At 43.3% G+C, this 13,371-nt stretch overlaps 1 protein-coding gene across 8 annotated transcripts in view; it reads right to left on the minus strand.

The window, feature by feature from the left end:
- LOC106562300 (liprin-beta-2) overlaps positions 1-13,371 on the minus strand; it is a 36,852-nt gene that overhangs the window by 4,390 nt on the left and 19,091 nt on the right. For 7 of the 8 annotated variants that reach the window (XM_014127085.3, XM_045689192.2, XM_045689196.2 and 4 more), the window contains 7 exons: positions 5,338-5,413; positions 5,029-5,153; positions 4,704-4,771; positions 4,534-4,594; positions 4,031-4,154; positions 2,376-2,511; positions 2,094-2,222 (listed from right to left, as the gene is read on the minus strand). In XM_014127085.3, coding sequence (XP_013982560.3) covers positions 2,094-2,222; positions 2,376-2,511; positions 4,031-4,154; positions 4,534-4,594; positions 4,704-4,771; positions 5,029-5,153; positions 5,338-5,413 — 719 coding nt within the window. The remainder of the gene's footprint in view (positions 1-2,093; positions 2,223-2,375; positions 2,512-4,030; positions 4,155-4,533; positions 4,595-4,703; positions 4,772-5,028; positions 5,154-5,337; positions 5,414-13,371) is intronic. The other variant, XM_045689191.2, reaches the window with a different exon arrangement.

Genomic DNA, 13,371 nt, shown 5'->3' on the forward strand with positions numbered 1-13,371 from the left:
TCTCTATCCAATACAGGGGATCTCTGCTGTTACGTGACACTTCCTACGGCTCCCATGGGCTCTCAGAAGGTGGCAAAAAGCTGAATTGTGGCTTTGCAGGCTCTGGCTGAAAAAAAGTAGCGCGTTTGGATAGTGGCTGGTCACAGTACTGTGAGACTCAGGCTCGTGCCCGAGTCGACCCCATGCTTTATTTTCTTTCCTCTGTTTACCTAAACCAGATTCCCGGTCAGAATATTATTGCTTTTTTTAACCAGAAACATGGCATAAAAATGGATTTTAAACAGCGGTTGACATGCTTCGAAGTACGGTAATGGAATATTTAGAAATCTTGTGACACGAAATGCGCCATGCTCGTGACCCTTATTTACAATTCGGATAGTGTCTTGAACGCACGAACAAAACGCCGCTATTTGGATATAACAATGGATTATTTTGAACCAAACCAACATTTGTTATTAAGTAGCAGTCCTGGGAGTGCATTCTGACGAAGAACACCAAAGGTAATCAAACTTTTCTAATAGTAAATCGGAGTTTGGTCAGGGCTAAACTTGGTCGGTGTCTAAATAGCTAGCCGTGATGGCTGGGCTATCTACTCAGAATATTGCAAAATGTGCTTTCACCGAAAAGCTATTTTAAAAATCGGACACCTCAATTGCACAAAGGAGTTCTGTATCTATAATTCTTTAAATAATTATGTTTTTTGTGAACGTTTATCGTGAGTAATTTAGTCAATTCACCAGAGGTATGCTAGTTCTGAACGTCACATGCTAATGTAAAAAGCTGGTTTTTGATAGAAATATGAACTTGGTTGAACAAAACATGCATGTATTGTATAACATAATGTCCTAGGTGTGTCATCTGATGAAGATCAAAGGTTAGTGCTGCATTTAGCTGTGGTTTTGTTTTTTGTGACATTATATGCTAGCTTGAAAAATGGGTGTCTGATTATTTCTGGCTGGGTACTCTGCTGACATAATCTAATGTTTTGCTTTCGCTGTAAAGCCTTTTTGAAATCAGACAGTGTGGTTAGATAAAGGAGAGTCTTGTCTTTAAAATGCTGTAAAATAGTCATATGTTTGAAAAATTTAAGTTTGAGGAATTTGTAATTTGCGCTACGCCTATCATTGGATATTGGAGCAGGTGTCCGCTAGCGGAACGTCTAGATGTAAGAGGTTAAGAATCCTTTCTAAAGTGGCTTTTTTGAAAGATATCACGAAGACCTGCAGTGTTGCTATGGCTCTTCACTTTCTGGCAGGAGAGTTTTGAAATCAGTGGAATGCCTGGTGGAAGCAGAGTATGATAGCTAAGGAGATGGAGAAAATGCAGGCGTTTGATTGCAAATGCAGAGGGAGTCAAAGAGAACACAGAAGGCTGTAGTATAAATTTGTCTGGATTACATTTTCAAACTAAGGGCAACCATGGCATTTGTAACAAAGAGGGAGAAGCGTTTATACGGATAAGAGAGTCTAGCTAGCTACATTTTCAGATATTTTTCATTGCTGATAACGTTAGCTGGCTAGTTAGCTAACATTACATGCATGATCTGTGTAGTAATGTTATTTGTATCTCAGAGCTATTTACATTGCTAGTTATAGACTAATGTTAGCTAGCTAGCTAACATTGAACCTAGCTAGTTTGTTAGCTTTAACTACCTGTAGGTTCATGCAGGGTAGTAATATTACGAGTTGGGATTATGGTTCATTGTTTAGCTAGCTACATGTCTAAACAAAAGACTCCACTATGCAAGTACCCATTTCACTGTACCGGTTATACCTTCTAACAAGCTAGAAACTAAGCAAAAACATTGTTTAGAAAGTTCCTTTTAGTTGCCTGGTTTGCTAGATTGATACATATTAAATGCATGGATATATTGGTGTTAAAAAGCAACCAGTTATGCTATTTTTATCTAATGTAAAAAAAGTTCAAATGTTGCTACATAAGACAAAACTGAGGCGGTCGGTCACATATTGGCACACTTTATTTGGATAGTCCGGAATTTCTGTAGACGCTCTGCATATGGGCATACTATCAACAAGCCATCTGTTGATAAGCAACTGTTTGCTAATTTAAGGTCATCCCCAACCCAGTCTTACCAAACAGAGCTGCCAGACTCAGGGGTCCGGGTCAGTCTTGGCCCCGCTGTGGCACGCAGCCCCCCTCTCCTAAACTGGTTTGGTTCCAGGTCCTCCCCCTGCAGACCCCCTGACTGTGTCCGCTTGATCCTGGAAGAGAGGACAGTATTTGATTTCATAGACATACTGTACATAACATACAAGACTTGGGTGTCATTCACATCCCAAAGCTTGCCATTTTAGGTGAGGTACATATGCTCAATTTACTGTTTCTATTTTATAAAAAAATATATACCCACTCACTTTCCCCAGAGCTTTCTGATACTGTTATTGTTCTTCAGGTGCTCTGGTGAGCCAATAGTCTGTTGACCTGACTCCACCACTGAAGACTGGGGTGAAAGGTCAGAGGATGCGGTGTCATCCATTTGCTCTGTCTTTCCTGTAAGAAGGGGGGAAAGAACTAAAGTATTCTTTATTTTCTAGTTGTGTATCTATCATTGAATCATTTCAATCGGACGTTTACATCTGGGTGAAGGTTCTGGTTTAGCTTTCATTAGAGTTGCTTTTGAAAATAAAAGCAATCAACTGGTTCAAAAAAGTAATTTCTTTCCAGGACCGCAAAACAATTAGCTGATGTTCTTTGTGCAAGTAAGTTTCATACATGCGGTGAACCTTCAATCTTAATGACTGAATTCTGTTTATTGCCAATAGCCTGTGGAGAGATGACTAGCACAAACATGTTAATTAACTCATAGCTAGTGCCATGGACACCCTTATGTGTACATATCCCTGAAATATAAAGAAACATGAATGTATTGGAAATTCCAAATTGTATGCAGTCAACTTACACACAGCACTGACACACACACTTACCCCACCAGACATGCCACCAGGGGTATTAACACAGTCCCCAGGTACAGAACAAATTCAAGGAACCGTACAGTATTATACAGAGCCATGAGTGCATGACTCCCCATCTTATATAGTGCAAGTGAACAGCAAACCTGGTTTAAAAAAAAAAAAAACAGGTAAAGCAACACCTCACGGCACAATGTCTCCCCCATGTGACCTACTTGTGTGTATGTACTGACATGAATGTGTAACTGATTGATGCGCACGCACTTAAAAGCATTAACATGTTTTATATGTAAATTGTAAAGTATTTTGTCTGTCTTTTTAGTTGTGTGTCAGACCCCAGTAACACTCATTGATAAGCCCACTAGGGGATTGGTAGAGCTTTGCTTTCTCATGTTTGTATTGGAGGCCTTTGGCTCTAACCAACCACCCAACAGGAGTGAGAGCACATAGAAAGGGGTTCCAGCTGCTGGGCCTGTTTGTGCACAGCACAAAATCCCACCACTGCATCCATAATATGGCACCAGTTACAGCTGGGAGGCCAAAATAGATTCATTTTGTGGGAGGATCATATACTCATGGGCTTGATTTCTGCCACTCCAAAGCCCAGGGTGGAGTTGGGGTAAGTGTGGTCCGTGAGAGAGGGTGGGGTTGTGTGGACCTTGGTCATTTAGAAAGAGAAGGTGGAATTGAGGTAAGCGTGGTCTGTGAGAGAGGATTGGGTTGGGTTCAGTGTGGTCGATCAGAAAGAGGGTGGGGCTGTAACCATGGTATATGTCAGGCAGTCAGGAATATCCCTGAAAACCTTTGCTCCAGCCTCTCCGCTATTAGCTTTGATCACAGTGCCACTAATCAGAGACCTGTGTATTTGCCCTGTCTCAAAGGGAGGACCAGGTCTTGGTCTGATCCGATATCAGGGGCTTTGTGCTCTGTTGTGTAGAAGGGGCCAGACCTAAGCACATATGTTGTTTTCTCTGAGCAGGTCTGTCCACCATACAACACAAGGCACAGTGAAACCTACAGTATATTCTGAGGTGAAGGTGTCTGAAGCACTTATGGACAGTGTGTGTCGGGGGGGGGGGGGGGGGCTTCTTCAGGCTTACTTGAGTCTCCATCTTCACTCCCCTCTGGAGACCTTTGGCTCTGTCTCTCACTGCACTCTCCATTATGCTCTGGGAGGGAGGCCTTCACCGGCAAGGTCTGGCACCTGTTATCTACAGGCCCATTCTGGAGAAGAAACACAGATAAATGAAACAGTTAGACCAATAATGTTTTATTTTACTTTTAATTCAGATTTTTTTCTGTAAAATTCTGATTGACAAGATACAAAACAATCATGGGTCAGAAGTGCAACCCAAACAAGAAAGAACAGTAATGGTTAGATATGAAAAGTGAAGAGTTTTGCTCACAGTAATAATACCTCATTAGACACTTCAAACTCTACAGGAATCACCACTACATGCTAGAGGTAGGAAAGGTGAAGAACAGTCATTAGTTGACGAGTTAGTGCTGTGATACAGATTGGGAAGAAAAGTGTAAAGCGCTTTCTAGTCAGATTTTCCTACTCTGGGCAGTAAATGTTGACAGGTGAAAATGTCTCCACTACCTTTGGTGAAGATCCATTCTGTAGGTTGTCCATACTGCTTGATAAAAGTCTGGGATGCGGCCTGATAAAAATACATTATCTGATCATTCCCAATGAAATATTGATTAGTGCAGTCCCTTATGCCATGTGTGTGAAGTCCCGTAAGAGGTGTTCCATTCCCAGAGTCTCACCAGAGTTCTCTCTCCTTCTGGGTTGGCAGGTGGGACACGAGCTGGGGGGACGAACTGCTGAAGGACATCTGGACCAGAGGAGAGATGGAGATAAGGACAGGGAACGAGGAATATGACTAGCGCCATAGCCTCTAGTTCAATAGTCAGAAGACTTGTGGGAAAATGAGACTTCTGAACCATATTGGGCAGGATCAATCAAGTTTTAATGCAAAGGCACTTTCAACCTATTATGCTGATACTGAAAACTGGAGTAATTGTCAGTGTATGCTTGGGGCTGAGAGAACAATGTCCCCCCCATCTGAACATTCCCCTTCCTCTGACCCACCTCAGTCTTTGTGTTCTCAGGGAGTGCACTGGGAGGAACTGTCCTCATCACCACTCCATGCTCCTCTTCCTCACTACTGCTCGACAGAGTCCTCTCATTGGATACTGAGAGGATAGTGGGTGAAGCTATCAAAGAAAGTGTCATTGCTTCATACCATCATGAGTAATGGAAATGTTCTGCTTTCTCTGGTTCATTATACATTTGAATGTAACGAATGTTTTACCCTTTGTGGCTTTAATTAAAATGCATATATATAAAAAAAATCTGTAACTAGAGTAGTACTATATGTATGGTAGGGAAGATTGTTACCTTGTCTTGGGGTCACAACGTCTCTGAACTGTCTGCACTGGACTAAGAGCAGCGTGAGCTCCTCAATACGCTGGTCCTGTAACAGGGAGATGAATCCATACAGTGACTTGCAAAAGTATTTCTTCACATTGTACCTGAAAGTGGTATTAAAATTGATTTAATTGTCAATCTACACAAAACACTAAATGCCAAAGTGGAGAAAAAAAAATGTAGTAACTCAAATATTCAAGTATTCAGCTCCAAGAGTCAAAACATGTTAGAAACACCTTTGGCATCAATTACAGCCATGAGTCTTCTTGGGTAAGTCTAAGAGCTTTGCACAGCTGGATTGTGCAATATTTGCCTATTATTTTTTAATAACTATCATCACTTCCTGTTTAACATGAAATGAGGGAGAGCTCGGTTGTGTTTTGAAAAGTTTCTTAGTAGCTAGCTAACTTTTTAGTTTGGATCCCGTGACAGTTGCTGGGACTGCTAGTCTCTGTCCAGTGATCTTGCCAACTTAGGCCAGGTCTGAGGATCCATTTACCTAGCTGCCTATCAAGTTAGCGGGGTTGAATGCAGCCCGCGAAGCGGTATCCCATTGTGGCTGGGACCGCAGATCGTCCCGGGTTTGTGGCTGTCTAGATCCCTGCTGTTTGTCATTATCAATCTTCCCTGTGACCTGCCCTGTCTGGAACTGCGAGGAGTAACAGTGTAACCTGTTGCTAGCTACCATGACAAGGTTCTACAAGCAGTTGTTACAAGAAAATAGCTTTAAGTGTTTTGTCAAAATACTGGTGGATTCAACTAACTGAAGAACAGTTTGCAGTTCTCCCAGGGTCAGCACGATGAGTAGAAACAGGAGAACGGTAAGATGAACAGTCTAAGTCATTGAGAGAGGACATCAGTTCCGTGTGTGTATCCATGACAATAATGATGGATAAAGCAGACTATCAAGGCGGAACAACATGGTTGTGGGCAGAATTGCAGAATCTGCATGAGACCTGGACGGAGTCAGAGGACAAAGTGAGGGAAATGATCTGAGAAATTGAAGATGGACCAGTTTGAGGTAGAGTGCGCCCACAGGACTGGAAAACCCACCACCGACCCAGGTGACAGGCCGATAGTAGTCAAGTTCCTGAGGTTCAAGAACAAAGTAGAGGTTCTGGAAAGAGCCAGGAACTTGATAAGAACGTATATCTTCCTCAACCGGGTCTATCCTGAAGCTGTGCGCCAGAAAAGGAAATAACTTATCCTAGCCATGAAAGCTGCCAGAGTGCGTGGGGACATTGCTTAAATCCCCTATGACAGGCTCATTGTCCACTCTCCCTCCCAGAAGCCTGGAAGGGATGAGAGAACCAAGCCTATGGGTTTGTAGCTTCAACCCCGCAACAAACACACACCAATCGATTCATGGACTGCTGAATGTAAATATTTTTTTCCTCTTGCTTTGTTTGCCATTTTCAGTATGTCTCTGATAAGCTACCCAGGAAAGGGCTGAAATTAGCCCATAGAGATATGTAGCATTAGAAATAAGGTTAATAAAATCAATAACTTGCTAACATTCATATATTAGCCATTTCTGAGACTCAATTCATTTGATTCAGCAGTAGCAAAACAAGGAAATAACATGTATAGAAGAGACAGACATGCTCACGGGGGAGGTGTTGCTGTATATACAGTGCCTTTGGAAAGTATTCAGACCCCTTAACTTTTCCCACATTTTGTGACATCCTTATTCTAAAAATGATGAAAGTCCCCCCCCCCCCCTTCAATCTACACACAAAACCCAATTAATGATAAAGCAAAAACAGGTTTAACCTGTTAGGGCTAGGGGGCAGTATTGACACGGCTGGATAAAAAAAACATACCCGATTTAATCTGGTTACTACTCCTGCCCAGTAACTAGAATATACATGTAATTATTGGCTTTGGATAGAAAACACTCCAAAGTTTCTAAAACTGTTTGAATGGTGTCTGTGAGTACAACAGAACTCAAATGGCAGGTCAAAACCTGAGAAGATTCTGTACAGGAAGTACCCTGTCTGACCATTTCTTGGCCTTCTTTGTCATCTCTATCCAAAACAAAGGATCTCTGCTGTTACGTGACACTTCCTACGGCTCCAATGGGCTCTCAGAAGGCGGCAAAAAGCTGAATCGTGGCTTTGCAGGCTCTGGCTGAAAAAAAGTAGCGCGTTTGGGTAGTGGCTGGTTACAGTACTGTGAGACTCAGGCGCGTGCCCGCGTCGACAGAATGCTTTGTTTTCTTTCCTCTGTTTACCTAAACGCAGATTCCCGGTCGGAATATTATCGCTTTTTTATGAGAAAAATGGATTTTAAACAGCGGTTGACATGCTTCGAAGTACGGTAATGGAATATTTAGAAATTTGTCACGAATTGCGCCATGCTCGTGACCCTTATTTACACTTCGGATAGTGTCTTGGAACGCACGAACAAAACGCCGCTATTTGGATATAACGATGGATTATTTTGGACCAAACCAACATTTGTTATTGAAGTAGCAGTCCTGGGAGTGCATTCTGACGAAGACAAATGTAATCAAACTTTTGTAATAGTAAATCGGAGTTTGGTCAGGGCTAAACTTGGTCGGTGTCTAAATGGCTAGCCGTGGTGGCTGGGCTATCTACTGAGAATATTGCAAAATGTGCTTTCACCGAAAAGCTATTTTAAAATCGGACACCTCGATTGCACAAAGGAGTTCTGTATCTATAATTCTTAAAATAATTATGTTTTTTGTGAACGTTTATCGTGAGTAATTTAGTAAATTCACCGGAGGTTTGCGGGGGGGTATGCTAGTTCTGAACGTCACATGCTAATGTAAAAAGCTGGTTTTTGATATATGAACTTGATTGAACAAAACATGCATGTATTGTATAACAATGTCCTAGGGTTGTCATCTGATGAAGATCAAAGGTTAGTGCTGCATTTAGCTGTCTTCTGGGTTTTTGTGACATTATATGCTAGCTTGAAAAATGGGTGTCTGATTATTTCTGGCTGGGTACTCTGCTGACATAATCTAATGTTTTGCTTTCGTTGTAAAGCCTTTTTGAAATCGGACAGTGTGGTTAGATTAACGAGAGTCTTGTCTTTAAAATGCTGTAAAATAGTCATATGTTTGAGAAATTGAAGTAATAGCATTTCTAAGGTATTTGAAAATCGCGCCACTGGATTACACTGGCTGTTGCGTAGGTGGGACGAATTCGTCCCGCCAAGCCCAGAGAGGTTAAAAAACCTGGATATATCACATTTACATAAGTATTCAGGCCCTTCACTCAGTACTTTGTTGAAGGACCTTTGGCAGTGATTACAGACACGAGTCTTATTGGGAATGATGCTACAAGCTTGCACACCTGTATTTGGGAGGTTTCTCCCATTCTTATCTGCAGATCGTCTCAAGCCCTGTCAGGTTGGATGGGGAACGTCGCTGCACCACTATTTTCAGGTCTCTCCAGAGATGTTCGATCGGGTTCAGGTCCGGGCTCCAGCTAGGCCACTCAAGGACATTCAGAGCTTTGTCCCGACCCTAAGCACAGTCAAGACAATGCAGGAGTGGCTTCAGTACAAGTCTCAATGTCCTTGAGTTGCCACACCAGAGCATGATCCAACATCTCTGGAGACCTGAAAATACCTGTGCAGCAACACTCCCCATCCAACCTGGGAGCGAGAGGATCTGCAGTGAATGCTAGAAAAGCACCAAATACAAGTGTGCCAAGCTTGTAGCGTCATACCGAAGACTCGACGCTCAAAGCAATGTTTTTGCGTTGTCCTTATGGGGTATTGTGTGTAGATTGATGAGGGGTTAAAAAACGATTTAAGCAATTTTAGAATAAGGCTGTAATGTAACAATTTGGAAAAAGTCATGGGGTCTGTATACTTTCCAAATGCACTGTATATTCAGTCATATCCCTGTAATGCTTAGAGAAGAGCTTATTTCAAATGTTATTGAAGTGTTGTAGTTGCAGGTTCACTTGGCAAATCTAAAATACTTTTCTTTTGTGGTGTTGCTATAGCCCACCAAGTGCTAACAGTCAGTATCTAAATGTGTGAAAAGCTTGATAGTGTATGTGATGTAAACAGAGGTCTACTTTCATGGGGTCCTGAATATTGACTGGGATTCATCAAGCTGTCTGCTCAAGAGGAAGCTTCACTGTAACCAGTGTTTTTAATCTGGTTCAAGTTATTAAAGTCAACCTATGAGGGTGTTTACAGAGGAACAAGATCCACATGTATGGATCACATTTTGTTAAATACTGTAGAACTTTGTTCTAAAGCTGTGTCCGTACCCATTGGATGCAGTGATCACACTAGTGGCTATAGTCAGGAAAGACAACGTTCCAAAAGCTGGTCCTAAAATAGTGTAAGAGATCATACAAAATATTTTGCAGTGACTCTTAAGTCGATGTTACATACGTTTGTTGGTCTGACGTGATTAATGAAAGGAGCATCCAAATGATGCACTTGATGAATTTCTGAAATTGCTTCTTCCAATTATTGATAAACATGCACCTGTTAACCTGTGGGGCTAGGGGGTAGTATTTGCACGGCCGGATAAAAAACGTACCCGATTTAAACTGGTTACTATTCTTGCCCAGAAACTAGAATATGCATATAATTTGTAGATTTTGATAGAAAACACTAAAAGTTTCTAAAACTGTTTGAATGGTGTCTGAGTATAACAGAACTCATATGGCAGGCCAAAACCTGAGAAGATTCCATACAGGAAGTGCCCTGTCTGACAATGTTGTCCTTCAGTTGCAGCTCTATCGAAAATACAGCATCTCTGCTGTAACGTGACATTTTCTAAGGCTTCCATTGGCTCTCAGAAGGTGCCAGAAAGTGTAATGGGGTGTCTGATGTCTCTGGGCAAAGAACAGCAGGAGAATTTGAGAGTGGTCAGCCTGGGAACAGTGACACTGGAGATGCGGTCACAAGAATTCTCAATTTCTTTCCCTCAGCCTTTGAATGATTACAACGTCGCCCGGTTGGAATATCATCGCTATTTTACGAGAAAAATAGCATAGAAATTGATTTTAAACAGCGTTTGACATGCTTCGAAGTACGGTAATGGAATATTTTGAAATTTGTCACGAAATGCGCTTGCACGTCACCCTTCGGATAGTGACCTGAACGCACGAACAAACAAAACGGCGCTATTTGGATATAACTACTATACTATAACTAACTGGGAGTGCATTCTGATGAACACGCAAAGGTAATCCAATTTTTCAAATAGTAATTCTGAGTTTGGTGAGGGCCAAACTTGGTGGGTGTCAAAATAACTAGCCGTGATATGTACTCAGAATATTGCAAAATGTGCTTTCGCAAAAAAGCCATTTTAAAATCTGATACCGGGATTGCATAAAGGAGTTCTGTATCTATAATTCTTAAAATAATTATGTTTTTTGTGAAAGTCTATCATGACTAATTTAGTAAATTCACCGGAAGTTTTCGGTGGGTATGCTAGTTCTGAATATCACACGCTAATGTAAAAAGCTGTTTTTTGATATAAATATGAACAAAACATGCATGTATTGTATAACAATGTCCTAGGAGTGTCATCTGATGAAGATCAAAGGTTAGTGCTGCATTAAGCTGCGGTTTTGGTGACATATGCTTGCTTTGAAAATTGCTGTGTGATTATAAAAGGCACCAAAGGACTCTGAGCATGAGAAACAAGATTCTCTGTTCTGATGAACTAGTGCAGTGTTAGCTAGCTAGCTACTTAGTTGTCTTTGTCATAGCTTGATAATTGTGTAGTCTAGTAATTACCGAGGTTAGCTAGCCAGCCATCGAGGTTAGCTAGCCAGCTATTTCCATCCCCCGCGACGCCATTTTTCCTAACCCAGCCAACTATTACCGACGAGCAGCATTGTAGAAATTAAATACATTACAAGGAACGTCTTGATTAGTGTTATGTTAGCTAGCTACAAAGTTGCTTTGTATCATGACAAGGTGTAGTACTGAAACTACCGAGGTTACCTAGCCAGCTACACGTTCAAAGTCAACAACGCAGCCACTGCTAGCTAGCCTACTCCACCAGCCAGCAGTACTGTATCATTTTAGTCAATAAGATTTTTGCAACGTAAGCTTAACTTTCTGAACATTCGAGACGTGTAGTCCACTTGTCATTCCAATCTCCTTTGCATTAGCGTAGCCTCTTCTGTAGCTTGTCTACTATGTGTCTGTCTATCCCTGTTCTCTCCCTGTTCTCTCCCCTCTGCACAGGCCATACAAATGCTCCACACCGCGTGGCCGCTGCCACTCTAACCTGGTGGTCCCAGCGCGCACGACCCACGTGGAGTTCCAGGTCTCCGGCAGCCTCTGGAACTGCCGGTCTGCGGCCAACAATGCTGAGTTCATCTCAGCCTATGCTACCCTCCAGTCCCTAGACTTCCTGGCGCTGACGGAAACATGGATTACCACAGATAACACTGCTACTCCTACTGCTCTCTCCTCGTCTGACTACGTGTTCTCGCATACCCCTAGAGCATCGAGCCAGCGGGGTGGTGGCACTGGAATCCTCATCTCGCCCAAGTGGACATTCTCTCTTCTCCCCTGACCCATCTGTCTATCTCCTCATTTGAATTCCATGCTGTCACAGTTACCAGCCCTTTCAAGCTTAACATCCTTATCATTTATCGCCCTCCAGGTTCCCTTGGAGAGTTCATCAATGAGCTTGACGCCTTGATAAGTTCCTTTCCTGAGGATGGCTCACCTATCACAGTTCTGGGTGACTTTAACCTCCCCACATCTACATTTGACTCATTCCTCTCTGCCTCCTTCTTTCCACTCCTCTCTCGACCTCACCCTCTCACCTTCCCCCCCTACTCACAAGGCAGGCAATACGCTTGACCTCATCTTTACTAGATGCTGTTCTTCCACTAATCTCATTGCAAATCCCCTCCAAGTCTCCGACCACTACCTTGTATCCTTTTCCCTCTCGCTCTCATCCAACACTTCTCACTCTGCCCCTACTCGGATGGTATTGCGCCGTCCCAACCTTCGCTCTCCCTCTCCCGCTACTCTCTCCTCTTCCATCCTATCATCTCTTCCCTCTGCTCAAACCTTCTCCAACCTATCATCTCTTCCCTCTGCTCAAACCTTCTCCAACCTATCTCCTGATTCTGCCTCCTCAACCCTCCTCTCCTCCCTCTCTGCATCCTTTGATTTCCTCTGTCCCCTATCCTCCAGGCCTGCTCGGTCCTCCCCTCCTGCTCCGTGGCTCGACGACTCACTGCGAGCTCACAGAACAGGGCTCCGGGCAGCCGAGCGGAAATGGAGGAAAACTCGCCTCCCTGCGGACCTGGCATCCTTTCACTCCCTCCTCTCTACATTTTCCTCTTCCGTCTCTGCTGCTAAAGCCACTTTCTACCACTCTAAACTCCAAGCATCTGCCTCTAACCCTAGGAAGTTCTTTGCTACCTTCTCCTCCCTCCTGAATCCTCCTCCCCCTCCCCCCCCCCCTCCCTCTCTGCGGATGACTTCGTCAACCATTTTGAAAAGAAGGTTGACGACATCCGATCCTCGTTTGCTAAGTCAAACGACACCGCTGGTCCTGCTCACACTGCCCTACCCTGTGCTTTGACCTCTTTCTCCCCTCTCTCTCCAGATGAAATCTCGTGTCTTGTGACGGCCGGCCGCCCAACAACCTGCCCGCTTGACCCTATCCCCTCTCTTCTCCAGACCATTTCCGGAGACCTTCTCCCCTACCTCACCTCGCTCATCAACTCATCCTTGACCGCTGGCTACGTCCCTTCCGTCTTCAAGAGAGCGAGAGTTGCACCCCTTCTGAAAAAACCTACACTCGATCCCTCCGATGTCAACAACTACAGACCAGTATCCCTTCTTTCTTTTCTCTCCAAACTCTTGAACGTGCCGTCCTTGGCCAGCTCTCTTGCTATCTCTCTCAGAATGACCTTCTTGATCCTAATCAGTCAGGTTTCAAGACTGGGCATTCAACTGAGACTGCTCTTCTCTGTGTCACGGAGGCTCTCCGCACTGCTAAAGCTAACTCTCTCTCCTCTGCTCTCA

Source organism: Salmo salar, chromosome 11 (assembly GCF_965601325.2).
Source record: "Salmo salar chromosome 11, fSalSal1, whole genome shotgun sequence".
Classification (NCBI taxonomy): domain Eukaryota; kingdom Metazoa; phylum Chordata; class Actinopteri; order Salmoniformes; family Salmonidae; genus Salmo; species Salmo salar.